The 25,829-nt window shown below is 38.6% G+C and overlaps 1 protein-coding gene across 4 annotated transcripts in view; it reads right to left on the bottom strand.

The window, feature by feature from the left end:
* Positions 1-25,829, bottom strand: part of hhat (hedgehog acyltransferase) — a 322,107-nt gene that overhangs the window by 244,798 nt on the left and 51,480 nt on the right. For 3 of the 4 annotated variants that reach the window (XM_051919634.1, XM_051919631.1, XM_051919632.1), the window contains exons 3-4: positions 14,966-15,033; positions 146-259 (exon numbers count right to left, since the gene is read on the bottom strand). In XM_051919634.1, the coding sequence (XP_051775594.1) occupies positions 146-259; positions 14,966-15,033 (182 nt within the window). The remainder of the gene's footprint in view (positions 1-145; positions 260-14,965; positions 15,034-25,829) is intronic. The other variant, XM_051919633.1, reaches the window with a different exon arrangement.

Here is a 25,829-nt window from a genome sequence, read left to right as displayed (position 1 = left end):
TTGTTCCATCAAAGAATCGCTTTATTTTTATTTTGAAGCCACTCTTACATAGAAGTTAAAATTTGATTCTGTCTATACAGTAGTTGTCAAATTCAGTCCTGTATATAGATCATTAATTATGGCCTCATGTTTGTCAATAGCTTACCTTTGGTATAAGAGTTTTGGTAACAAGTGAAATAAACACATGGCAAAGAAAATACCAGGCCAAATGCCTTTTTCCCCAGTCCATCCAAAAACTCCATTCAAAATCAGTTGGATCCTGTAACAAAAGAAAATAATACTTAACAGCTGATTGCATTTAATCATCATGTTACTTGTACATGCAACTGCCAAATATGACTTTAAAATACCAAATAAATCTTTCGGTTAGCTTCTACATAAAAATCAGACTATTTTTAAATTATGAAATTATTCACTGGTCAGCATGAAGTGAAATCATTAAATAGTGTAAGAATGACGTCTACACTGGCCATCCTCAGTATTACTCCAAATTAAAGAGCAATCATTACAGAAAGAAGCAGCTAACCTGGTAAAAACAAAATCAAAATTGTCCTGCATAACGTCACCCAACACAGTAGAAGTTCTTCTATCTATTTCTTTAATAATAAGTTAAAAAACATAGGATTTTCTTATTAAGCATCTAGAATTATTATTACTGGATTTCAACATGTTATTGTAGCCAATGGTCTTAAGTGTGCCATTGTGAGGATTATTCCATACGCATAATTTTATTAATAATGGATATTTGCTGAAGCCACACAAACCATCTGACAGGGAGATGGGATGAGTCAAGTGTTACACAGTGCTGAAGTGCTGATGTGCCCCGTTTTATAATAATCAATATATAGCCATTACCTAATTCAAGGTTTCCCAAACTGATGCTGCTATGCAAGCAATCTCAGCAGTAACCAGCAAAATATTGTACCCACATTTGGAAGTTGCATGCTTGAAGAGAAGGCATAAAAGTTGGAACAACTGCAAGAAACCTCAGAGATTACCTACGGAAGGATGGAAGACATCGTTCCTGCCTGTGCCTAAGACAAAATGCCTTCCCGCACTCCTCTCTCGAAGTTTGACAAGTGCTGATTGCAGGAACCTCCGACCACATCACGGTTTCACCAGTATAACTCTCCTTCGACTATTATGTTATTGGAAGTGTTAAGCCAATATTAAACATAAACTAAGTATAAACTTCCTTTAGCATTACTGATTCCTTTTTCTTTTTAGAATCACTGCCGTACCACTAGGGAAAAGATACAATATTGGTTTAGTAAAGGCTACAATCTCAATGGACCTATTTCCAGGGAGTGTGCGCCCCCAGCTGGACACAGTTACTTATTATGTGTACCACCTTATTAATTTTAAATTAATGACTGAGCAGAATATAACTACCTCTGATTTGTAAAATGTTCCCAACCACCTGTTCTTTATACTCAGTATTACCTAGATTTTAATGAAAACACATACCTGCAGTATTTATAAGGCCTCATACTTAATATAAAGTGATTAATGAAAATGTATTGACAATAAAGTGGCTAATAAATCTAGGCACTTTTTCCATATTTATCTAACATTAAGTCACTAAAATCTACATTCTTAACCTTATATCAAAAACAAAATAAAAGTGCCTTCATAAGATGCCAAAAATAAAAAAGTCATTTTATTCATTTGTACCAAGCAGAATTGACTACTGAAAGGTTGTACTGTCAGGGTGACATGTAAATTGAAAAACTGCAATAAATGTACTATGTTAAAATTCAGATGGAATCCTTTCCATTGAAGGTTAACCTAATGAAAATGTTTCTCAGCCACTGCAACCTTACTGCTTAAATATGCTTAACTGGAAGAAATCTTTCATACTCTCCATTTTGCAAGGTTTATGGATGTACCCTATTATCTGAATTTGAAAAAAATAAAATACATTCAACAAGAATTAACCAAACTTTATGAAAGTTTCTTTCATAAGTTTCTTTCATACAGTTTTTCTATATAAACTGGGTTAAAGGTGGTATACAGTTGAGTTTGTGTAAATATCACATGGCACACACACAGCCTTTCAGACTGGGTAAATCTGCAGACACCAAATTAACCTAACAAGCATGATTTTAAGATGTGGTGGGGACTAGAGTACACATAGAAGAAAAAAAATATTTATTTTTTAGCAGCTATCCATCCTTAAATAAACAGGAAAAAATATTCATCATTCATATGCCCTGTAATATTTATGTAAATACTACTACTAGAGAGTACAGGTCCAGTGGTCAGAAGAACAGAAATTCAAAATATGTGCTAGTTGTCATCTCATCCGAGAATCAATTTGACCATACATGAACCTTTAGTGCAGGAGTGTCAGACAAGGTCTGTGGCCTGAATCCGGCCCGTGAACCTTTGTAATGCAGCCCGCATCATTCATATTCAAAACATGTTATGTATGGCTCACAATGACGGGTTAGTTTTCTTAGGAGACCCCCATTAATGTTTGTTTCATATATCAATCATAACTGTATATAATTTAGCAGAATTACATTACAATGTATCTTTTGTGCCCATTTGCGTTTATTAGTGCATCACAGCTACTCAACTGTTATAATAGAAATTGCTAATGACCCAACAGAAAAAAATGTGAAAATAAGGTAACACTCCATATTGCCACAAAGAATGCAAGTGCTTTAACATGATGACAAAGATGTCACAGCCTCATGAAAACAGATTGACAGATAGAAATCTGCCACACTTCTCACTTTTTAAAACTACACAGGTGTCAGGGCTGGCCACCCTTCTGTGGTACCAACAGGTCTATACTGTCGGTGATTTTGAAAAAGATGTCAGACTAAGACTTGCAGGTCCTTGTTTTGCTCATGTCAGATGCATTAACAATACTAAAGTTATTTCTGACTGGAATTTTTTTGTCAATCTGGGACGACTCAGGAATACATTTACTGTTCTGCCAGTGGACTTGGCTGTTTGCTGTGCCGTACACTGTTGTTTAGAAAAGTTCTTAACTCATTTCATAGAAAGTGTGACATGAAACATCAATATGCATCATATAATGAAAAACAAAACACAAAGTAAGGTAACAGCACATACAGAAAATGGGTGTTCATTCAGTTTTTCAACTATGGACATCAGTTAAAAAATACATCCAAAAATAAAAGCTGTGCCTGTTACTTGTAGTAGAAATGATAAAAAAACAAGACAGACAATTACAGATATCAATGGCATCTTACAAATGGCTGTGCAGTACACTTACAGTAAAGGAGTCAAAAACTATTTACCTTCCACTATAACTCCTCAACATTTAACACTTTAGGTAATTCTAGTGTGTGTTCCATACAAAAGAAATAAAAAGTGCCTGCACTGTGTTTGTTATTTAGGTATGATAATCATACAGAACAAGTATTGATAGTATTGGTAAGAAACAAGTACTACATAAGTAAAAATCATCTTAAATTACACCTTAGGAATTAGGAATAATTAATTATTACAATGTAAAAAAAAACTGCAAAAATATTTTAAAGGTATATCTAAACAGTAAAAACTGTAGTTAAATTAATGGTTAAAAAATTATTTAAAACAAATAAAAGCATGTATATTTATGTTTATGCAGTGTTTCAGCTGTCAATATCAAATAAGAGCTTCAATATGTAAGAATATTTTATGAATACAGTGGAACCTCGGTTTGCGAGCATAATTCGTTCCGGAAACGTGCTCGTAGTCCAAAGCACTCGTATATGAAAGTGAATTTCCCCATAAGAAATAATGGAAACTGAGATGATTTGATCCACAACCCAAAACTATTCATATAAAAATGATTAATTTCAAAATATAAAGTAAAAATACATAAAACAAATTAACTTGCACTTTACCTTTGAAAAGAATTATGGCTGGTGTGAGTGAGTTTCTAAACTCTTGTGGGATTGCACCCGACGGGATGACACGCTGAAGAGCGTCCCAAAGCAATCGCAGTCTCCCAGCGCTGAAGCCATTCTCTGTAAAAGCGAATCCGAAAAGATCGCGGACATGCTATAAGCGCCTGCTGTCAATGGATGATACAAGGAACAAGGAACATTATAAATGTGCAGGGCCCTGCCTGACTGCTGTGTCTGTGTATAAATAAGCGCACTGTTGCTGTTTCAAGCTGAATAAAGCCTGTGTTGCTAAAGTACTGAGACTCAGCTTCGTGTTGTAGGGTGCAAGATGGGGACTCGCATGTCACAGCACACAAGCGCGCGCGAGCACACATACACGCGCACACAATCACAATGCTAATACTGTAGTAAACACTATACGCTCGTACGGATGTTGACTATATGAGTGAGGCACGCCGACTCAGACGGAGAATAGGAGACGATTGCCCACAATCCTGCAGTGAGAGAGAGAGAACAACTATCAGCTCAATTGTGATCACATGACGCTCAACAGACAAACTGCTCGTACTGCAAGACCTCGCTCGTTTATCAAGTGAAAATTTATTAAAAATTTTTGCTCATCTTGCAAAACACTCGTAAACCAAGTTACTCGCAAACCGAGGTTCCACTGTAATTGTATTTCCACAGACTAAGAATGATTTGACTTAAAACACAGCATTTCTATAAAAAATGTATATACTGTAATACAAAAAAGTAGAATCCATATATTATCTTAAAGTTCCGATCAACCTGATTTTATTCTCATATTAAAATCCAGAAGTAAATAATTCCAAAACGAAACACTTTGCTAAATTTAAAAAATGTATCTATAAATCAAAAAACATTATTATAAATTATTTATCGATATTTTATATTTAATTAAAAGCAATGCCTACTAATACAGCTTAGCCAAAGACTGGTAATTAATTAATATAAATCATATAATCAATCTAATAGTAATACTGTAATGACAATAGAACTTAAGGTATTTACTTCATTCATTTTACAGGAACTGTACACTGGTCTGTGATTTTGACTCGGTTTTAATGGTTTCATGAGTGGAATTACAGCCAATCCAATATGAAATTAGGGTAAATTTCTTTACTATAGAAATAGTTTTCAAATTCAGTCCTGGAAACTCCAAATGACTGCATGTTTTTGTTCTCACCAGTTACAGAACACTTAATGCTGAATGGCTGTAGCTACTTCAGTGTCAGCCCCATTAAAAAAAAGAGAGAAAAAAAAATGTAAAAGTTAAAAAAAAAAAAAAAAAAAAAAAAAAATGAAATAATCTCCATGTAGCACACATAAATGCTTAGTATAATTACTTCTACATTGACCCAAAACCTTAAGAACAGGGAAATCAGAGCTTGCCTTATTAGGGTAGGAGTCCAGTTAAAGAACTGACCTTGTTTAGAACAAACAAACTGCAGCCACAAGGGGTCCCCAGGACTGAGTTTGAGATCCACTGCAGTACAGTACAGTACAGTGAATCACGCATTGCACGTGAAATCTAAAGTAACATTATTATTTCACAATGTCCTTTTTTGAGGCTGTTAAAATTAGTTTTATTTCTTGGTAAAATAATAGGGCACTAATAAAAGTCTATGCATTGAACCGTGACCTCTGACTCTAATTTCAGCCTGCACTGGGTTTATATATTGTTATTTTTGGCCCTCAATAAAATTGAGTTTGACACCCCTGCTTTAGAGTATTTATAAATCTGTATAAAAGAAACATAACGAGCATAAACATATACTTTCATATCTGCATTTTGGAAGCATAAAACACATAGATAAAGTAATTGTAGTTTAAGGAAAAAGGCTATAACCCAACACAGACCAGGTGCCAGTTATAAAAGAATAATTACATAATTTTATGTTAGACGTGCCGAACAAACACTGGTATTAATCAAGAGTAAAGAGGAAAGATGCTCTCATATTGAACAATTCTGCCTAAAAATTAAGCATAATATTAATAACTAGCCAACCCGCGGCGTAGCATATGCCGCATAATTATGTATTGATGGGTGAACACTTCCTGAATGACACAGTTGTTCAAATGGGGTGGGTTTGTGGATACCACTGTGAGTGAATGAAAAGATAGACCTCTGGAGAGAACAACATATAACTGTACGTGACTGAAAGAGGATCGTCTGTGACGAAGAAGGCCACGCTGGTGAAAGTTACTTCGTCGGTAGGGATAAGTGTCAGTACTTGTAGATTAAGGTGTAGCGAGTCTTCGTTGTTGACGCTTAATATAGCTTGCGTACTGAGATGTTCCGGAGTCACAGTTGAGAAACACTTTTTTAATGTCTTTTAAGCACAGGGGAAAAAATGAACATGTGAAACATCCATAATGTAATAAGCCAACAAGAAAAGTAACATTGCAACAATGCTATCTGCGACCCGATCTCTGTAAACAGAAGTGAAAACAAAATCGAGCCCGGTGTATTCTTTAACTGCCTTGTGGCACTGTAGTAGTGCTGCTGCTTTGCAGTAAGAAGACTGTGGAAGATTATGCTTTCGCTTCCCAGTTCCTCCCTGTGTGGATGGCGCTTTGAATACTGAGAACACCGCTATATCAATGTAACGAAGTATTAACAGGAAATTGTCTTCGTGTAATAGTAAGAGACAAATTATCCGCGAAAAACAAACTGTTTTACACGCTGCATACCAACCCGCGGCGTAGTATACGCCGCATAATCACGCAGCTTTTTAAATGTTTTTTAAGCAGAGGGAAAAATGAACATTTGCAAAATCCGTAACGCTGCTTTCAGTAAGTACAATGGACACGCGTTTAATTTGTTGGCCACTTTTTGCCAGCCGTGTTTTCTGGTTTGGGCTGCTTTTGCAGCGTTACCGCTTGTGCATATTAAATCTTAAAATCCTTCGAGTAACTAATTAACTAACTACCACCAACCCACCCACACACACAGCTTGTGTGAAACAAATGCGCTCATACTTTCATAATTTTGTTGCAGCCTATAGTGGAGTCAGGCACAGAGAAGGTCAGCTGCTGATAGAAAGTCTCGACTGTTGCAGGGCCTGCATCGGTGAAGCAGGTGAGATGCTAATGAAACAGAGGCACAGGGCTTATTGGTTTTTAAAGACTGCTTCCTTCATTGTGTTTTAACCTCAGTTTTAAAGGATTGTTTTAAGGATCCCATGGGATACCCCTCGCATACTGTTTTAGACGCTGCATTCAGCAATTCACATCCGAGACAAACATGCCTCTTCTTACATGGTCCTGCCGCGTCCACCCTCGTTCTCAAAGCATACACACCACCTGGTCATGTGCCCGCTCGCAAGAGCAACTCACGGAGACCCGCCCACCAACTCTAAGACCATGGCATGTAAAACAGTTTGCGATGGTGGTGCGTGCGTCATAACCGAAAAGAATAATGAAAAGTCAACGTGGTTCAGAGGTGCATGTGGACTCCTAGCACAGACGAAAGCGACTTATGGGGTGGTCGGTGAGTTGTTGCGTCCGGGCACATGAGCAGGCAGTGGGAATGCCTAGAGAGCGAGGGTGGACGCGGGCCGGGGAATAAGGAGTGTTGGAGGGCGGGGAAACATTTTCCGTGTTCCTGCAGGACCATCTAAGAAGATGCATGTTTGTCGCGGATGCAAATTGCTGTACGTAGCGTGTAAAACAGTTTGCGATGTTGCACGTGGCCGTGTGTCGTAACCAAAAAGTCAACGTGGCTCAAAGCAGCATGTGGACTGTAGCACAGACAAACAGAAATGACGGTGTGTTCTCCGAGGCGTCGCGTCCGAGTTGGTGGGCGTGGCTCTGCGAGTTTTCATCGTATCCAACAGTCTTAGAGTTGGTGGGCGTGGCTCCTTCCTGCATGCTTTCATGGGTGTGGGCGTGGCTCCTTCCTGCGTGCTTTCATGGGTGTCTTGCCCGTTCTGGCGGCGGCTTAGAGAATTATTATATATATATATATATATATATATATATATATATATATATATATATATAATTTTAAACATGCATTTATGGAGAATTTCCTGTGTCTTTGTTTTAAAATAATGAACAACCTCAATTAGCATAAGTCACCCTAATTTGGAGTGTTAATAAGAAATACTTGATTTACTTCATGAGAGAAGTACATAAACAACAAGAGCAGTTGCGTCAGATATTTGCAATATTAAAACCTGTGCTTGAGTTTAAATATTTAATGTATTAGAAATATTTAATTTTCCGCAATCTATAGCTAGGTCCTTAGTAAAGGACCAAGAATCAAAAATAATATCATATTTGTAATCACTGATCTTGAAGTAGTCTAAAATAATATCCCACATGCTTATGTTTGAAATTTGTCATTTTTAACCTTCTGGGAGTGGCTGAAAGAAGGCTAAAAATATCGAAAAGAATATCAACTATTTTACCATATTTGTTTACCATATTTAAACTCTCTCACCCCCTTGGACTTCATGTTTTACTGTTTTATAACCAGTGTTACTCCTAAACTAAAACAAAAAATGTTGTTAATGAATAACCTTGTTAACTAAAACTAAAATAAAAATGACAAAATGTCTGAAAACTAGAATTAAACAAAAACAAGAAAATAAAAATGAAAACTAGTTTTTGCAATTTTAGTGTATCACAACACTAGTCTTTTGCATAATGTACATGCAAGCATGCAGTTGGCAATATTTTTATCATTCATTATTTAGAACTGTGCAATCGTAAATCTAGTTAGGATTGGGCATGGATTCCTTCACATGTGTAAGTACCGCTCACTGCTGGCTGTAAAGTTCATTGGTCACTTCATCCATCAGTCAGCTTTCTCTTCTAGAAATGAGAGTGAATACCAAAGCCTCATCACCTGTCAATGACTTATTCTGTAGGTTTCACTGCCCACAATTGACTGTCAGCCACATAGGGCCCGTTGACTGTGAACAGCGGACAACTTTCACTAAACTTTAATGAAAAGTCACTTTAATTAAAACAAGCCACACTTCACTTTGGAAAGTACAGCTAAATAGTTTTTGGAGGATTTGTCAAGATTGAATAGCCACCCCCAACACTTCAAAGTCAGCCATTATTTAGTCTGGAAAACATCTTATATTTTTGTGGTAAACAAGGTAGGGGTTGTAGCAATTTAACCTTACTTTGAACAGATATTACTATTTTGTTGATAGTACCTTTGCAGTTGCAGAATAAGCAGATGCAAATGATGTAGTCAATGTTATCAACTGAGCATTATACTTATACATTAAGCTTTAATCAGATTAGTAATGATGTTTTAACATGGGTTGTGCAGTGTCACAGAGCTTCATCGATAGCAAATGAATGGACTGCAGTAATCTTAATATATTTAAAATGCAGCAGTATTCCTTGAGGAATTTGCATCACCAATGAGGTTACTCCAGCTGGTCTACTTCCTTTGCAGCACAAAGAAGGTCAGGCTGAGATTGTGAACTGAACAGCATATAAACTAGCATTAAATGGTTGAAGTTGCCCAGCTTTTGGCTGTAAAACTGAAAACAAAATCCGCTCTTATCCTGTTCATTGTTACACATTCGAGAATACAACTCTTCTCTAGCGTTTGCTTCTATGGGTGCACAGATAACTCAACCTCCTGGCCACGGACCATAATGTTTTAAAATACACGGGCAAATTTATCATCAAATCTCTCCACTATATGCTAACACTTCTACCTCTCCAGGATATGGACAGTTGTATGTTTTTGACACAGCGCAAACTACTACAGTACGCTTACAAAATAAAGCAAACTCTGCGTGCAGCGAAAATTTACTTCTCCAGCTAGATTCCATGCTCAGAACCATCAACCCCTTCGCTAAATCATATAAACACATGCATTAAATCGCTCAGTCCAAACCAACAGCATCTGAAGGAATGGTTTTCAAGGAAAGCCCTAGGCAGGATTTACGACGATACAATGCCCCGACATGTCACACCGATGTTGCAGCGATTTTCGTCGGAAAAGGTGGCAAACCGCCTGCCGAAAGGGACATTTGCATCTATCCCATAGGCAACTCCTGTAAGCAGATTTCCACACTCAATATGAATTGCGATCCAATGGTTTACCCACTTTTATTCCCTTACGGAGACTTTGGCTGGCACAAAGATTTACAACATGTTCCCGATAAAAGAACTGCCAAATGAATAAGGCTTACTCAATGCCAATTTTACGCATACAGATTAGCAATGAGGAATACATTTACGTATTTTGCACTCCAGCGGCAAACTATTCCAACAGTACGTCGTAGATGCGTATGTTAAAACAGAGGGCGCCCGTCAACTATCTCAGATTAGATCAACAAGATCTGCGCGTGGAACAATACAAAGGACTATCAGACGCACTGCAAGCAAACGCTGAAAATAACAACGTACGTGTAGGCAAAATGATCATATTACCGTCCACATTTCCAGGAAGTCCAAGATACATGCAACAAAACTATCAGGATGCCATGGCCATAGTAAGTAAATTCATAAAGCCTGATTTATTTATCACTTTCACATGTAATCCTGCTTGGCCGGAAATTCTACATGCACTGTCGGATACCTAAAGACCAGAGCACAGACCTGATATTGTAGTACAAGTAGATCTTTTGACTCATTATCTATTGTCTCCACCAAAACACCTATTCACAACTGCATCTTTCAAGAAGTATTTATTTCTTCTTGATTTCTGAATTCCTTTCTCACCGTTTTCCTTTCCTATTCTTACACCGCCGGCGGGCTTCGGCTAGTTGTAATTATTATCACAAAGCATCATGATCTCAGGTTAACTGCTAACCTGGTCAGTGTCTGTGTGGAATTTGCATTTTCTCACCACGTGTACATGGACCGAGTGTGTGTAACTTTAGATACTGTTTAATAGCTGAATATTTCAAACTGTATTATAAAGTGCTCTATATTGCCAAAAATCTATTTATTCTACATGTGTTGTTAAATTACATCCTCCGAGTTTAGGCTCATGTTGCTCATTAAGTGAATGATCTGAGATGCTGCTATAACAGATGTTCAGTATTTAATGTAAATGGTATGCTTGTAGAAATGCATTTTATACATGGAAAAACTCATCTTTATTTCTGCTATTATTATTATTATTATTAACACAGTTCAAGCACGACTTCAATAGTATTACAAAAATAAGCAAAGTAAAAATTCTCTGAAAAAAAATACATTTTCAAAGTTTCAAAATGAGAAATGACATAATTCACATCAGGATATATCAAAAATAAATTGTGGAGAATGGCTCGGACACAGACAGGCAGACACGCTCATGTCACCCAACACACATTTATTATACATACTATTTACATATTCCAAGTGCCCACAAACCCCAAAGTCCTGGCCACACAACAATGCCTTCTTCAGGCCGCCTCCTTGCCTTCCTCCCGACATCATCTCACTTCCTCCCGACTCTTGTCAATGACTGGAGGGAGGCGGCCCCTTTTATACACACCCGGATGTGCTCCAGGTGCTCCCGGCAATCTTCCACCGGCACTCCCCAGTGTGGCGGACGTGCCGGCTGTGTACCCGGAAGCACTCCGGGTGTTCCCTCTTTTCTTCCCCCCAGCACTTCCGGGTGTGGCAAAAGCGCTGGGGTCCAGGGTCCCCAAGGCATCGGGGCGCCCCCTGGCGGTGGCCACAGGCCCCTACAGGGTAGAGCTTCCAAGCTCTGCACCTGTGGCCCCCAATACAACCAGGGCGGACGCCCCCTCGCGGTCTGGAAGAGGAATGAGCCCTCCTCCTGTCTTCCTGGGCGTCCCGGCCAGGCATGAGCCCCGTCCGGGTGCCACAAAATATAAAATAACAGTATGTGTGTGCAGTAATCTGATTGTTCACAAAGGGAATCTCAAAAATAAAAAAAAGTCTTTTTGAAATTAAATAACCAGGTACTTAAACTTGTTGCAGGTTAAAATGACAAATGATATCAGAGCATACTTGTTATTTGATTCTTTCATTTTTTAGATTATACTTAAAACTGTACTGTCACATTATTATGAGAAAATTGAGTTCTGCCACAGATAGTAAAATTGTATTTTAGGTGCAATATTAATTATATACGGGTGCAGTGGGTAGCGATGCTGCCTCGCAGTTAGGAGACCCAGGTTCACATCCCGGGTCCTCCCTGCATGGAGTTTGCATGTTCTCCTCGTGTCTGCGTGGGTTTCCTCCCACAGTCCAAAGACATGCAGGTTAGGTGCACTGGCGATTCTAAATTGTTTCCCTAGTGTGTGCTTGGTGTGTGTGTCCTGCGGTGGGCTGGAACCCTGCCCAGGGTTTGTTTCCTGCCTTGCGCCCTGTGTTGGCTGGGATTGGCTCCAGCAGACCCCCGTGACCCTGCAGTTAGGATATAGCGGGTTGGATAATGGATGGATGGATTAATTATATACAATTTACCAATTATAAAGAAAACAGTGTTTTACACTTGCAAGACTGTGTCCCTGTGAGTATTTTTGGTGTGACAAAAAACTAAAAGTTAACTGCTGAAAAACAAACAAAAAAGAAAAATTAAAATCAGAAAATTGTAAAAAAAAAAAAAAAAAAAAAAAATCTAAATAAAAACAAAAAAATACAAAAAACTTAAATCTAGGAAAACACTGTATATAACATTGAATCACAGTATGTTTAATAAGGTTTTTGAGACTGCTGCTCATAAAAAAACACTCTTAAATGTCGAAGCAAATAAAAAATTCAACAAACTAATCCAATCTTATTACAATTATTAAACTCAGAATAAGTGACTGCCTATTATTCACCCCCTTCAATTTAGTATTTAGTAGAGGTAACTGTCTCAGCAATCATAGCCTTGAGGCTGTGTGAGTAGATTTCTATTAGCTTTACACACAAGGACATTACAGTCTCTGTCCCCTCAATTCTTCTCTGGAAAACGGCTCAAGCGCTGTCAAGTTGCTTAGGGACCATGAGTTAACAGCCATTCTCAAGTTCAGGCACAAACTCTCGAATGGATTGAGGTCTGAACTCTGATTTGGCTGCCCTAGAACATTAACACTGATGTTTTTAAGTCACTGCTGTGTAGCTTCAGCTTTATATTTGCAGTCATTGTCTTGGTGTACTATCATGGGGAGAGTAGAGTTTACTATTTTTATTATAGACTGGCCTATTCTTGAGCACTCCAAGTTCAACACACACACACACGGACAGAACGACCCACACACATATATGCACTTAAAAATGGATTATGCTTTTCTTCATTCAGAAGGCAGGCTGATGAATGAACAGTGACTCTCGTATCTAGCTGGCTGTAGATTCTCCAATTGAAATGTGTCTCTCTCACCTTCAGGCAGTATATTCTTTCTGCCAATATCCCCATCTATGATGTTACTCTGTGGTAACTAACTGGTCAAAATTGCTGAAATGTTTTAATCTTGAAAGTAATTGCAAAACACCTCAACTTGTCAAGAGTATTTATCTATACTGCACCAATTTCCCTAGAGACAGATCAATTTCACCTGTTTTTTCAGTTATAAACTTACTAGCCACATTAACCTAGGATTACAATGTAAGTTATACACAAATAAAACTGAAAAAAGAAAACACATATACACTCAACCAAAACACACAAAATTACAATTCAAAATATAAAGCAGAGTCTCACAGTCATTCCTCTATGTGAATCGTCGTAGAAAAATGTTCAAGTTCATATACAGTTCATCACAGCAAATCTGAACATCCTATAGATGGGCCAGTTTTCATTTTACTTTTAAATACAGGCCATGAAGTCCCAAAACTAAACATTTATACTCTCCATACCACTGAAAAAAAAAAATGAGCTATCAAGTCGCTGTTCTCATGCATACTATATCTGGTTTTCTTTGAGGATTTCTCTGTATTTAGCTGCATTCATTTACCCTCTACAAAATATTCATTTTACCTGGCTGCCTTCTGTTCAGGACATATACACCACTCACTGCCTTAGAAAACCTAACAGTAGTATTAAAGACCTCATCGATCCTGCATAGCTGCTTTTTCTCACACCTTTCTTCTGGAAAACAGTACAGATCTGTTGGCACTCACACCAGCAGATTCAGGGACAGTTTCTACCCACAAATCACAAGATTGCAGAACAGTTCATCATAAGCACAAACACAGTATTATATGTTGCATGCATTATATACACTTTTTTTGTACATTATATACACTTTTTTTGTACTTTTTTTGTACATATCAACAAACTTGACCTTGGTCTACCTTTGCAATTCAATTTTGATCTCTATTATCTATAGAACCTTCTTCCTTTTGATTTCAGAGTACCTCACATGCTTTCCAGCTGAGATGTTATATGAGATTTTTTTCACCACTGAACTTGTCTTTGGCACTTTCCCATAAAACTGCAACTGGTAAAGCATGTCATATGCACACTCTCTTCCATTTTAGCCATGGAAATTTATAACTCCAAAGGAGATGGCATAGTTTTCTTGGTAATTTCTCTCCCTGGTGTCCCACAGTTTGAGGATGCCCCACTCTAGGCAGATGTAAAGCTGTGGCATATTCTTTACATTTTTTTTAAATGGATTTACAGTAACTGTACTCCCAACAATATTCAGTGACTTGTGAATGTTCTTGTATGCATCCCCTGACTGATGCTATTCAAAAACCTCATCACTGCGTTGTCTGCAGTGCTCTTTTGTCTACTTGCTCTAGTTTTTTTCCAGAAAACTGACTCACCAACAGATGGACCTTACACAAACAGGTGCATTCATAGTACATAAGACTATACTGCACATAGGTGATCTCCATTTAATTAATTATACAGTGTCTAAAACCAGTTGGCTGCACCAGTGATTACTTAGTTATGTCACAGTAAAGTGGGTAGTAATTTTGGATCAATTTGTAGAGATTTGCTTTTACTTTATTAACATGTCTTTTTCTAATATTCAGTGCCAAAAACGTCTATTGTAATAAAATCGATTGTAAAACAATAAAATGTGAAAAATTCCGGTGGAGAGGAGTTTGCAAATATTTTATATAGGTACTGTATAAAATAAAAACTTTGCTACTTTATTGTAGAACTATAATACATTTTTATTCAATGAGATATGAATTACCTTTTTAAATCCCCATATGAAGAATCCCTTTTCAAATTCAAATTCTCTTCCAAGCTCTTCTTCATATTCTGCCAAAAATGAAATGCACCTATTAAAGCTACACATTTCTACATTTAATTTTGTACTTTTGAAAGGACTGTAAAATAAAACATTACAAATGCTACATGAAATCTGCTTCATATTAATCACTTCATAATAAAAATACTGTAGCAAAGCAATTTAGTTGGCACCTATTATTGGTGGTCAATTTTTATGGATATTACATTACCTATCCATTCAAATTGCTTTAAATGCCAAATTTAGCTGACGCATTGGGACCACAGAAAATTTGTTATCCTTATTTCTAGTTACTCAAAATTAATGAAACTGTACATTTTAAGCACTTAGTGTGAAAAGATAAAAGAAGAGAAGAAGATGACGACATTAGGATCATCAATCAAAAGCTAAAGCTATTGTTCTATAAACTGTTTAAGAAAATTATCAGTTTTTTTTTTAACACATAAAAATAAATAAAACAAAATTATAAGCAAGAGGCCAACTGAGTAAAAAGCAAAAGTAAATCATTGGAGGCTACCTGACAGGAGCAACAAAGAAGTGATAAAAAGGAAAGAAAAGTTAATTTTAGCTTTGTGGACATGGGCAAGTATAAGGCATGCCCCCAGAAAAACTGGGGTTTGTATCATTCTTGCTATATGGTTTTCTTAATTTACAACTTTGTATCTTGAGTATAGCACAAGTATTATCCCTGGTTATCTCCCGGGTTTAATGAAAACACTCGAGCTCTTAAATTAGAGTGTTGAAAACTGGAGCGCAGATGGAGAACAACAAAGCTACATGTCTTTCAAATTGCATGGACAGAGTGTTAATAAATATAAAAAAGACCTCTTTAAAGCTCGCTCAGAATACTATTCTACAATAATAAATAGCAATAATAAAAATCCTTGGGTACTGTTTAGAACAGTGGCTAAATTAACAAATGGAAATTCAGATCAACAGTGCAAAATACCAACAGATATTAGCAGTAGAGAACTTATGAACTTCTTCAATGAGAAAATTAAAAATATAAGATCCCAGATCTCTGCATCACAGTACAAACCAAATACTAGCTTAGCAGACCCTGTCTCACATAGCATTCAGCACTTTAATAATTTTAATCCTGTAACTGAGCAGGAAGTCTTAACTTTAATTTCTAAAATGAAGCCCAGTGCCAACAAAACTAGTAAAAAGTGCAATGGATGTTCTTGCAGCGCCTATTCTAAACATTATCAATAGTTCATTATTGCATGGCACAGTACCTGAAGCACTAAGTGTCAGTCATTAAACCATTGCTTAAAAAGTCAGACCTAGACCCACACATACTAAATAATTATAGGCCTATTTCAAATTTACAGTTTCTCTCTATAATACTAGAAAAAGCAGTCACCAGTCAGCTTCAGTCACACCATACGCATTACAATTTATTTAAGAAATTCCAGTCTGGTTTCGGCACTGGTCATAGTACATAAATGGCACTAATGCGTGTTGTAAACGACATTCTGATATCCTCTGATGAAGGAAACTCCACTGTAATTATGTTGTTGACCTTAAGTGCAGCATTTGACACCATCGGCCATTCTATTTTACTGCACAGGCTACAAAATGATGTTGGGCTTACAGGCACTGTGCTCGCTTGGTTTAGTTCTTATTTATCAAATCGATTCCAATACGTACAGAAATGTGCTGACAGTTCTCCATCATTATACACAGAAGTTCAATATGGTGTCCCGCAGGGCTCAGTACTGGGACCTTTACTGTTTTCACTTTACATGCTTTCACTGAGATCTCTCATTAGGAAACATAATGTTAATTTTAACTTGTATGCAGAGGACACCCAGTTATACCTTTCATTTAAATCAAATGAAGTTTCTCCGATGTTGTCTTTAATTAGTTGTGTTAGTGAATTAAAGGAGTGGATGAATGAGAACTACTTGTCTTTAAACACAGATAAAACAGAGATGTTAATTGTTGGAGGGAATGACGCTGATAACAATATTTTGTCATCATTTAACTCAGTTGGAATCCCCATTAATTTTACTGAATCAGCCCGCAATCTAGGAGTTATGTTTGACTCTAGCATGTCATTTAAAGCGCTGATGTGAGATTTTACATATAACTTGATGAATATTTTGTATGTCTTTATTTGTAATTTAGGCAAAGCAATTTAATTTAGTGTTTACCCCCCCCCCCCCCCCCCCTTAGGAATGGGTCTGTTTGAATTTTATGACAGGATTTGGGGGATGTGTCTTAAACCAGTTTGCAGAATGTTTCTTTGCTAAAAGTCATTTCTACAGCCACCCCACCCCCCACCCACCCGTAAGAAGGCTAAGGTGTACTTTAACATTTGGTTTGGGGGCAGGTGTTAAGATGTTCTATTCCCCCATTGGTCTGAGGTATGGCTGTTTGGAATTGGCTTGTCTCAAGGGCCTTTAAGTACCATGATGTCCAATTGGCTCTAGGGGTTGGACAGAACATCTATAAATGTATGTGTTTAACCTCACAATCTCTCGCTTACCAACCAACACATGATGAAGAAGTATCTCTCTCTTGCTAACCTGTGACGATGAAGACAACACAATGAAGAGAACAGTTTAGCAGCCATTTTGAACAGACATGTGGCTGAAAGCTGAGCACCAATGATGCCTTAACTAGAGACATTTAAGTAACTACAAGTCTGTGTGCCACCTGAACTACATTTCATTTAATCAGGTTGTATGGTTGCCAATATTCAAATATACTTTGCATTTTGTTATTATTTATGAATATTATCAGTAATACATTATGTTATGTGTAACTTAACTTCTGCTTGTCTTTTTACTACATCTAATTGCCTGAGGTTATAGATATAGAAGGGAAGGTGGGGATAAGTTATATACAATAACACCTTATAAACAGTGGTAAGTCTGTGAGATTAGGCATTCTAAGGCTACACATTAATAATACAATAGGGGAAAGTAGAGCAATATATATATATTACTCTACCAAGACAAAACAAGCACATATTACAAAGTTGTCCAAATCATTTTTCTTCCATCTTAAAACTGTTAGGAAATTAAAGTGCTTTCTAAATAAACAGGATTCTGAGATATTAATTCATGCATTTATTTCTAGTAGGATTGACTACTGCAATGCGGTGTTCACTGGATGTTCAAACTGTTCTCTATACAGCCTCCAGTTAATCCAAAATGCGGCTGCAAGAATTATTACAAGAACAAGAAAATACAAACACATAACTCCAGTTCTTAAATCCTTATGCTGGCTCCCGGTTAAGTTTAGGGTAGATTTCAAAATCCTCCTTTTAACATATAAAGCATTAAATGGCCAAGGTTCGGCTTACTTGTCTGAACTTATCATGACTTACAAACCAGAGCACACATTAAGATCTCAAGATGCCGGTCTGCTTATGGTTCCAAGGATTAATAAAATAACAATGGGAGGTTGAGCTTTTAGTTACAGGGCCCCTAAATCTGTGGAATGGTCTGCCTGCTACTATAAGAGATGCCCCTTCAGTCTCGGCTTTTAAATCCCAGCTAAAGACTCACTACTTCAGTTTAGCATATCCTGACTACAGCTGCTAATTAACTGTACAGACTGCATCTCTGTTGTTGGTCATTAGCACTACAACATAAGTAACATGATAGCTATAATTGGATACTAACCCTCACCTATTCTGTTTCTCTTCTTGGTACTCAAATGTGGCACTTGGTGCCACAGGCCACCTGTCAAGTTGTTTTGCCTGCATAAGGTAAAGTCATCCCTGATGGAGGATCGCAGGAATCGTGGGAAAAAGGGGGTCCTTTCATCGGATTGGCTGGCCCAGCACTGTTTCAGCCGTGGAATGGCCAAATGGGGGAGGCCGCTTGATGGGTGAGGTCTCCAGGACTCTAAATATATCCAAACCTTATTATGTGATATCATCTACTGTTAAATTCTGCTCTGTACTTCTAAAATGTTTATTTTTATACTGTATTGAGGATTTGTTCTATTCTGTGTATTGTATTGTATTGACCCCCTTCTTTTGACACCCACTGCACGCCCAACCTACCTGGAAAGGGGTCTCTTTTTGAACTGCCTTTCCCAAGGTTTTTTCCATTTTTCCCAACAAGGTTTTTTTTTTTTTTAGGAGTTTTTCCTTGTCTTCTTTGAGAGTCAAGGCTGGAGGGCTGTCAAGAGGCAGGGCCTGTTAAAGCCCATTGTGGCACTTCTTGTGTGATTTTGGGCTATACAAAAATAAATTGTATTTTATTGTATTATCTTTCCAGCCATCCATTTTCTTACCTCCTTATCCAGTTTAGGGTCACAGGGAGCAAGTGCCAATCCAACCAGAGCTGGATGGTGTGCTTATAATAACAAATAATTAAAAGTTCTTGGAATTTTTATATTCAGTATAGAAAGCCAACATTTCGTAGATAATGACAGGTTATTTATCACGCAACAGATGAAAACTACACATTTATTTCAAACAGCTTAAATATAGTATGAAAATTAATAAATGAATAGGTGAGAGAGATGCTATGCTTCAGCCTTCTCCATGGTGTCACCAGTAACAACTGGTCAGATGACCTTAGAGACTGAGGCAGGGCATATGGTTTAAGAAGACTGGCGAGGTAGACTGGTGTAAAACCATTTAGAGACATAATAAAAGCAATAAAATCTTAAAATCGACTCCAAAGCTAACAGGCAGCTAAGGAAGAGAGGCCAATATGGGAGTAATATGCACTCTCTTCCGAGTTCTAGTTAAAAGCCTAGCAGCTGCATTTTGAATGAGCATTTGTAGGTGAGACAGAAGGGACTGGCTCAAAGTAAGAAAAGCAAAGAAAAGGCTTTACTTTTGCCAACAGCCTCAAATAGATAAAACTTTTTTAAAACCAGAATTCATCTGATTGTCTAGTTTAAGACTGCTGTCAAAAATTACACCCAAATTCCTAACTGATGATGTACAGTACTGTTCCAATGACCAAGACTACTAGAAGTCATACCACAAAACTCAGAAGGACCAAAAATCAGAACCTCAGTTTTGATCTGGTTGAAATCCAGAAAAATTAAGGACATCCAGCTCTTGATGTCTTCAAGACATTTTAATAGAGACTGTACAGAGTTGTGTTCAAGTGGTAAATAAATTTGGGTATTATCAGCATTGCAGTAGAAAAGCATACTGTGCTTTTTAAAAACACAACCTAGAGGAAGTATATAGATGGCTAAAGATGGACCCCTGAGGAACCCCATAATTAAATATGGCCCTGGAGGACAAAAATTTGCCAATACAAACAGAAAAAGTACCTGCCATTAAGGGACGATTTAAACCAGTCAAGCACAGAGCCTCTAATGCCAAGAACCTTGAAGCCTCCAACTGAGGGTGTACTCACAATAGGCACGTTTGTTCCGTACATTGCCCAAACGCAATTTTCCCCCCTCCCTACTTCCCCGCTGTACTCACACTGTGCTTAACGTTCACAGGCCCAGGCTCGCTTTCGTCATGACCATGTGACTTCGTGTAAAGCCAAAACAAGATCCAAACACAGAGTGACAGCATGCATGTCAAAATGATTGTACTTATTTTGTTGTTGTTTTGGAGAAGTGAAAGGCAGAATAGCATTCTATCCTCTTACAGATTTTATTGAGAGTGCAGCATAGTGTTTTGCTGTTAATAGTGCTACACAAACGAGAAGATTTTTTACGGAGACAAATGATGCTGAGGGAGGAATTTGCAGCTTTTCTTCCCAACTACAATTCACATTCATGTGTACAGTGAGAATAAGAATGATCTTCTTCTTTCGGCTACTCCCATTAGGGGTTGCCACAGCGGATCATCTTCTTCCACATCTTTCTATCCTCTGCATCTTGTTCTTTTACACCCATCACCTGCATGTCCTCTCTCACCACATCCATAAACCTTCGCTTAGGCCTTCCTCTTTTTCTCTTACCTGGCAGCTCTATCCTTCTCCCAATATACCCAGAATTTCTCCTCTGCACATGTCCAAACCAACGCAATCTCGCCTCTCTGACTTTGTCTCCCAACCATCTAACTTGAGCTGACCCTCTAATGTACTCATTTCTAATCCTATCTATCCTTGTCACACCCAATGCAAATCTTAGCATCTTTAACTCTGCTACCTCCAGCTCTGTCTCCTGCTTTCTTGTCAGTGCCACCGTCTCCAACCCATATAACATAGCTGGTCTCACTACCAACTCTACTCCCTGCATCCTCACCATTCCACTGACCTCCCTCTCATTTACACACATGTATTCTGTCTTATTCCTACTGACCTTCATTCCTCTCCTCTCTAGAGCATATCTCCACCTCTCCAGAGTCTCCTCAACCTGCTCCCTACTCTCGCTACAGATCACAATGACATCAGCAAACATCATAGTCCACAGTGACTCCTGTCTAATCTCGTCTGTTAACCTGTCCATCACCATTGCAAATAAGAAAGGGCTCAGAGCCGATCCCTGATGTAATCCCACCTCCACCTTGAATGCATCTGTCGCTCCTACCGCAGACCTCACCAAGGTCACACTTCCCTCGTACATATCCTGTACAACTCTTACGTACTTCTCTGCCACTCCCGACTTCCTCATACAATACCTCTCCTCTCGAGCCTGTCATATGCTTTCTCCAGGTCCACAAAGATGTAATGCAACTCCTTCTACCCTTCTCTAAATTTCTCCATCAACATCCTCAGAGCAAACATTGCATCTGTGGTGCTCTTTCTTGGCATGAAACCATACTGCTGCTCACTAATCATCACCTCACTTCCACTACTCTTTCCCATAACTTCATGCTGTGGCTCATCAATTTTATTCCCCTGTAGTTACTACAGTCCTGCACATCCCACTTATTCTTAAATAATAGCACCAGTACACTACTTAAAATTAAATAAAGAAAAAACTGAAATCTTAGTGATTGGCAATAATGGATACAATGAGGCTATTAGAAATAAACTGGATGCATTAGGATTAAAAGTCAAATCGGAGGTAAAAAGCTTAGGGGTAACCGTTGATTGTAATCTGAATTTTAAATCGCATATTAATCAGATCACTAGGACAGCATTTTTTCACCTAAGAAACATAGCAAAAGTTAGACCTCTTATATCATCGAAAGATGCAGAGAAATTAGTTCATGCGTTTGTTTTCAGTCGGCTAGATTACTGTAACGCACTCCTCTCAGGTCTACCCAAAAAAGACATCAATCGTTTGCAACTAGTGCAGAATGCAGCTGCTAGAATCCTTACCAGGAAAAGAAAATCCGAACACATTTCTCCAGTTTTGATGTCACTACACTGGTTACCTGTGTCATTCAGAATTGACTTTAAAATTCTGCTTATGGTTTATAAAGCTTTAAATAATCTCGCCCCGGCTTATATATCGGAATGTCTGACACCTTATATTCCAAATCGTAACCTCAGATCCTCAACTGAGTGTCTCCTTAGAATTCCAAGAGCAAAACTTACAAGAAATGGTGAGGTGGCCTTCTGCTGTTATGCACCTAAAATCTGGAATAGCCTGCCAGTAGGAATTCGCCAGGCTAATACAGTGGAGCACTTTAAAAAAACTACTGAAAACACATTATTTTAACATGGCCTTCTCATAACTTCACTGTAATTTATTCCTGATACTCTGTATATCCAATTCATTATAATAACTATTCATTCAAAATCTGTACTAACCCCTACTCTCTCTTCTGTTTCCTTTTCCGGTGTCCTGTTGGTGGTGGCGTGCGCCACCACCATCTGCCCAAAGCACCATGATGTTCCAACAATGATGGATGGATTAAAAGCCAGAAGTCTGTATGACCATCGGCATCAAGTGACTCCGTGAAAAACCCGAACTACAAAGAGGACTATTTCATTTATGTTAGGTAGAATGCCCAGAGGAGACTGGGCGGTCTCGTGGCCTGGAACCCCTAAAGATTTTATTTTTTTCTCCAGCCTTCTGGAGTTTTTTTTTGTTTTTTCTGTCCACCCTGGCCATCGGACCTTACTCCTTTCTATGTTAACTAATGTTGTCTTATTTTAATTTCTTATTTTGTCTTTTATTTTTCTTCTCTTCATTATGTAAAGCACTTTGAGCTACTTTTGTATGAAAATGTGCTATATAAATAAATGTTGTTGTTGTTGTTGTACTTCTAAACTCCTCAGGTATCCTCTCACTTTCCAAGATTCCATTAAACATTCTGGTTAAAAACTCCACTGCCATCTCTCCTAAGCACCTCCATGCTTCCATAGGTATGTCATCTGGACCAACGGCCTTTCCATTTTTCATCCTCTTCATAGCTGTCCTTACTTCCTTTTTGCTAATCCATTGCACTTCCTAATTCATTATCTCCATATCATCCAACCTCTTCTCTCTCTCGTTCTCTTCATTCATCAGCCACTCAAAGTACTCTTTCCATCTGCTCAACACGCTCTCCTCGCTTATGAGTATGTTTCCATTTTTATCCTTTATCACCCTAACCTGCTGCACATCTTTCCCAGCTAGGTTCCTCTGTCTAGTCAATTGGTACAGGTCCTTTTCTCCCTCCCTAGTGTCCAACCTCTCATACAACTCATCATACACCTTTTCTTTAGCCTTCACCACCTCTCTCTTCACCTTGCGCCTTATCTCCTTGTACTCTTGTCTACTTTCTGCATCTCTCTGACGATCCCACTTCTTCTTTGCCATCCTCTTCCTCTGTATAATCTCCTGTATTTCCTCATTCCACCACCAGGTTTCCTTTTCCTCCTTCCTCTTTCCAGATGTCACGCCAAGCACCCTTCTTGCTGTCACCCTTACTACATCTGCTGTAGTTTCCCAGCTGTCTGGTAACTCTTCACTTCCACCCAGTGCCTGTCTGACCTCCTCCCTAAACTCAACCTTGCAGTCTTCCTTTATCAACTTCCACCATTTGATCCTTGGCTCTGCCCTCACTCTCTTCCTCTTCTTGATCTCCACCGTCATCGTACAGACCACCATCCTATGCTGCTTAACTACACTTTCTCCTGCCACCACTTTGCAGTCTTCAATCTCCTTCAGATTGACTCTTCTGCATAGGATGTAACCTACCTGTGTGCATCTTCCTCCACTCTTGTACATAACCCTATGTTCCTCCCTCTTCTTAAAATACGTATTCACCACAGCCATGTCCATCAGTTTGGCAAAAGCCACTATCCTCTGACCTTCTTCATTCCTCTCCTTGACACCATACATACCCATCACCTCCTAGTCTCCACTGTTCCCTTCACCAACATACCAACTGGAATCTGCTCCAATCACCACTTTCTGTCCCTTGGGTACACTGTTCATCACTTCATCCAACTCACTCCAAAAATCTTCTTTCTCATCCATTGCACACCCAACTTGCGGTGCATATGCACTAACAACAGTCATCATCACACCTCCAATTTCCAGCTTCATAATCATTACTCTGCCGGACACTCTTTTCACCTCCAAAGCACTCTTGACATACTGTTCCTTCAGAATAACTCCTACCCCATTTCTCCTCCCATTCACACCATAATAGAACAAATTTGAATCCACCTCCAATCCACCTGGCCTTACTCCCCTTCCATTTAGTCTCTTGCACGCACACTATATCAACCTTCCTTCTCTCCATCATATCTGCTAACTCTCTCCCCTTACCAGTCATACTGCCAAAATTCAAATTTCCTACTCTCAGTTCCACTCTCTTTACTTTCCTCCTCTCCTCCTGCCTCCGGACATATCTCCCCCCTCTTCTTTGGCCAAAAAGTAGAGCCCAATTTCCGCCAGCACCCTGTTGGCTAACAGTACTGGTGGCGGTTGTTGTTAACCCGGGGCTCGACCGATCCAGTATGGAAATTTGTACGGTTTTCCGCATATTGATTTGGCAAAATTTTACACTGGATGCCCTTCCTGACGTAACCCTCCTCATTTATCTGGGCTTGGGACCAGCATGAAGAAACACACTGGTTTGTGCATCCCCTGTGGCTGGGTTAGTGAGAATAAAAATGATATTGAATGAAATTAAAATTGCACTATTTGACTTGTTGCATCACTGACATCATGCCTGTTTTCTGTACTTGGGCACGTTTAGTGATCACGTGGTTCCTGAATGCTACTGAACTGTGCTCAGGTCCAGGGCACAGTAGGATGGGCCTGGCAAAAAGCAATCATACTAGTCAAACGAACTAGACTTTGTACACGTAGACAAACATGCTTCTGTATGAAACGAATTGTCAGTGTTAGTACAACCTAATCCACCACTTAGAACATATGGATTTTGTAACTGGAAGTGACATTCATTCAGAACAAGTTTCAAACTTCCTTTAAAACCACATGCACCCCATCTCTCAATGTAGAAGAAAAATCTCTCTCTCTCACTGGAATATTCGCTGGACACTAACAGAGAACTCATTAGGGATTCTCTCTGGGAGGGGGAACTATCCAAAATGCCCTTCCAAAATATTCTCTCAAACTAAAGGCCATGAACCTCTTGCTTGGAGAGCAAAATTAAACTAACTTATCTCTGTTAACCAGAAGCTGAGGTCTACTTTGTCAAGCCAAAGCTGTGTGCCAGCAGTCTGACAAGGGTGAGAAGCCATGATTTCATGAAGGGAACTTCAGCATCTAAACTCTTGGGCCAGAAAGAGTAATGCCTTTTCCCTATAAAGTGGCAAAATACATCAGAAGGCAAACAGAGGAAGCAGCAGCACAACAATGACAAGAAGCATGCCACAAAGAGAAACAGTGCACACAGACGCATGACTAATCTTCCACTTGAACCCAGAGCAACAACTCCAACAGCCCTGTTGGGGTCCCTGAGTTCCACCAAGGGGTGCTGCTAGGAGCTGTGCTCTGTGGCTTTTGGGAA

This window comes from Erpetoichthys calabaricus, chromosome 15 (genome assembly GCF_900747795.2).
Source record: "Erpetoichthys calabaricus chromosome 15, fErpCal1.3, whole genome shotgun sequence".
Taxonomy (NCBI): domain Eukaryota; kingdom Metazoa; phylum Chordata; class Cladistia; order Polypteriformes; family Polypteridae; genus Erpetoichthys; species Erpetoichthys calabaricus.
Note: the sequence above shows the minus strand (reverse complement) of the source record. Positions and strands in the feature narration are given on the sequence as shown.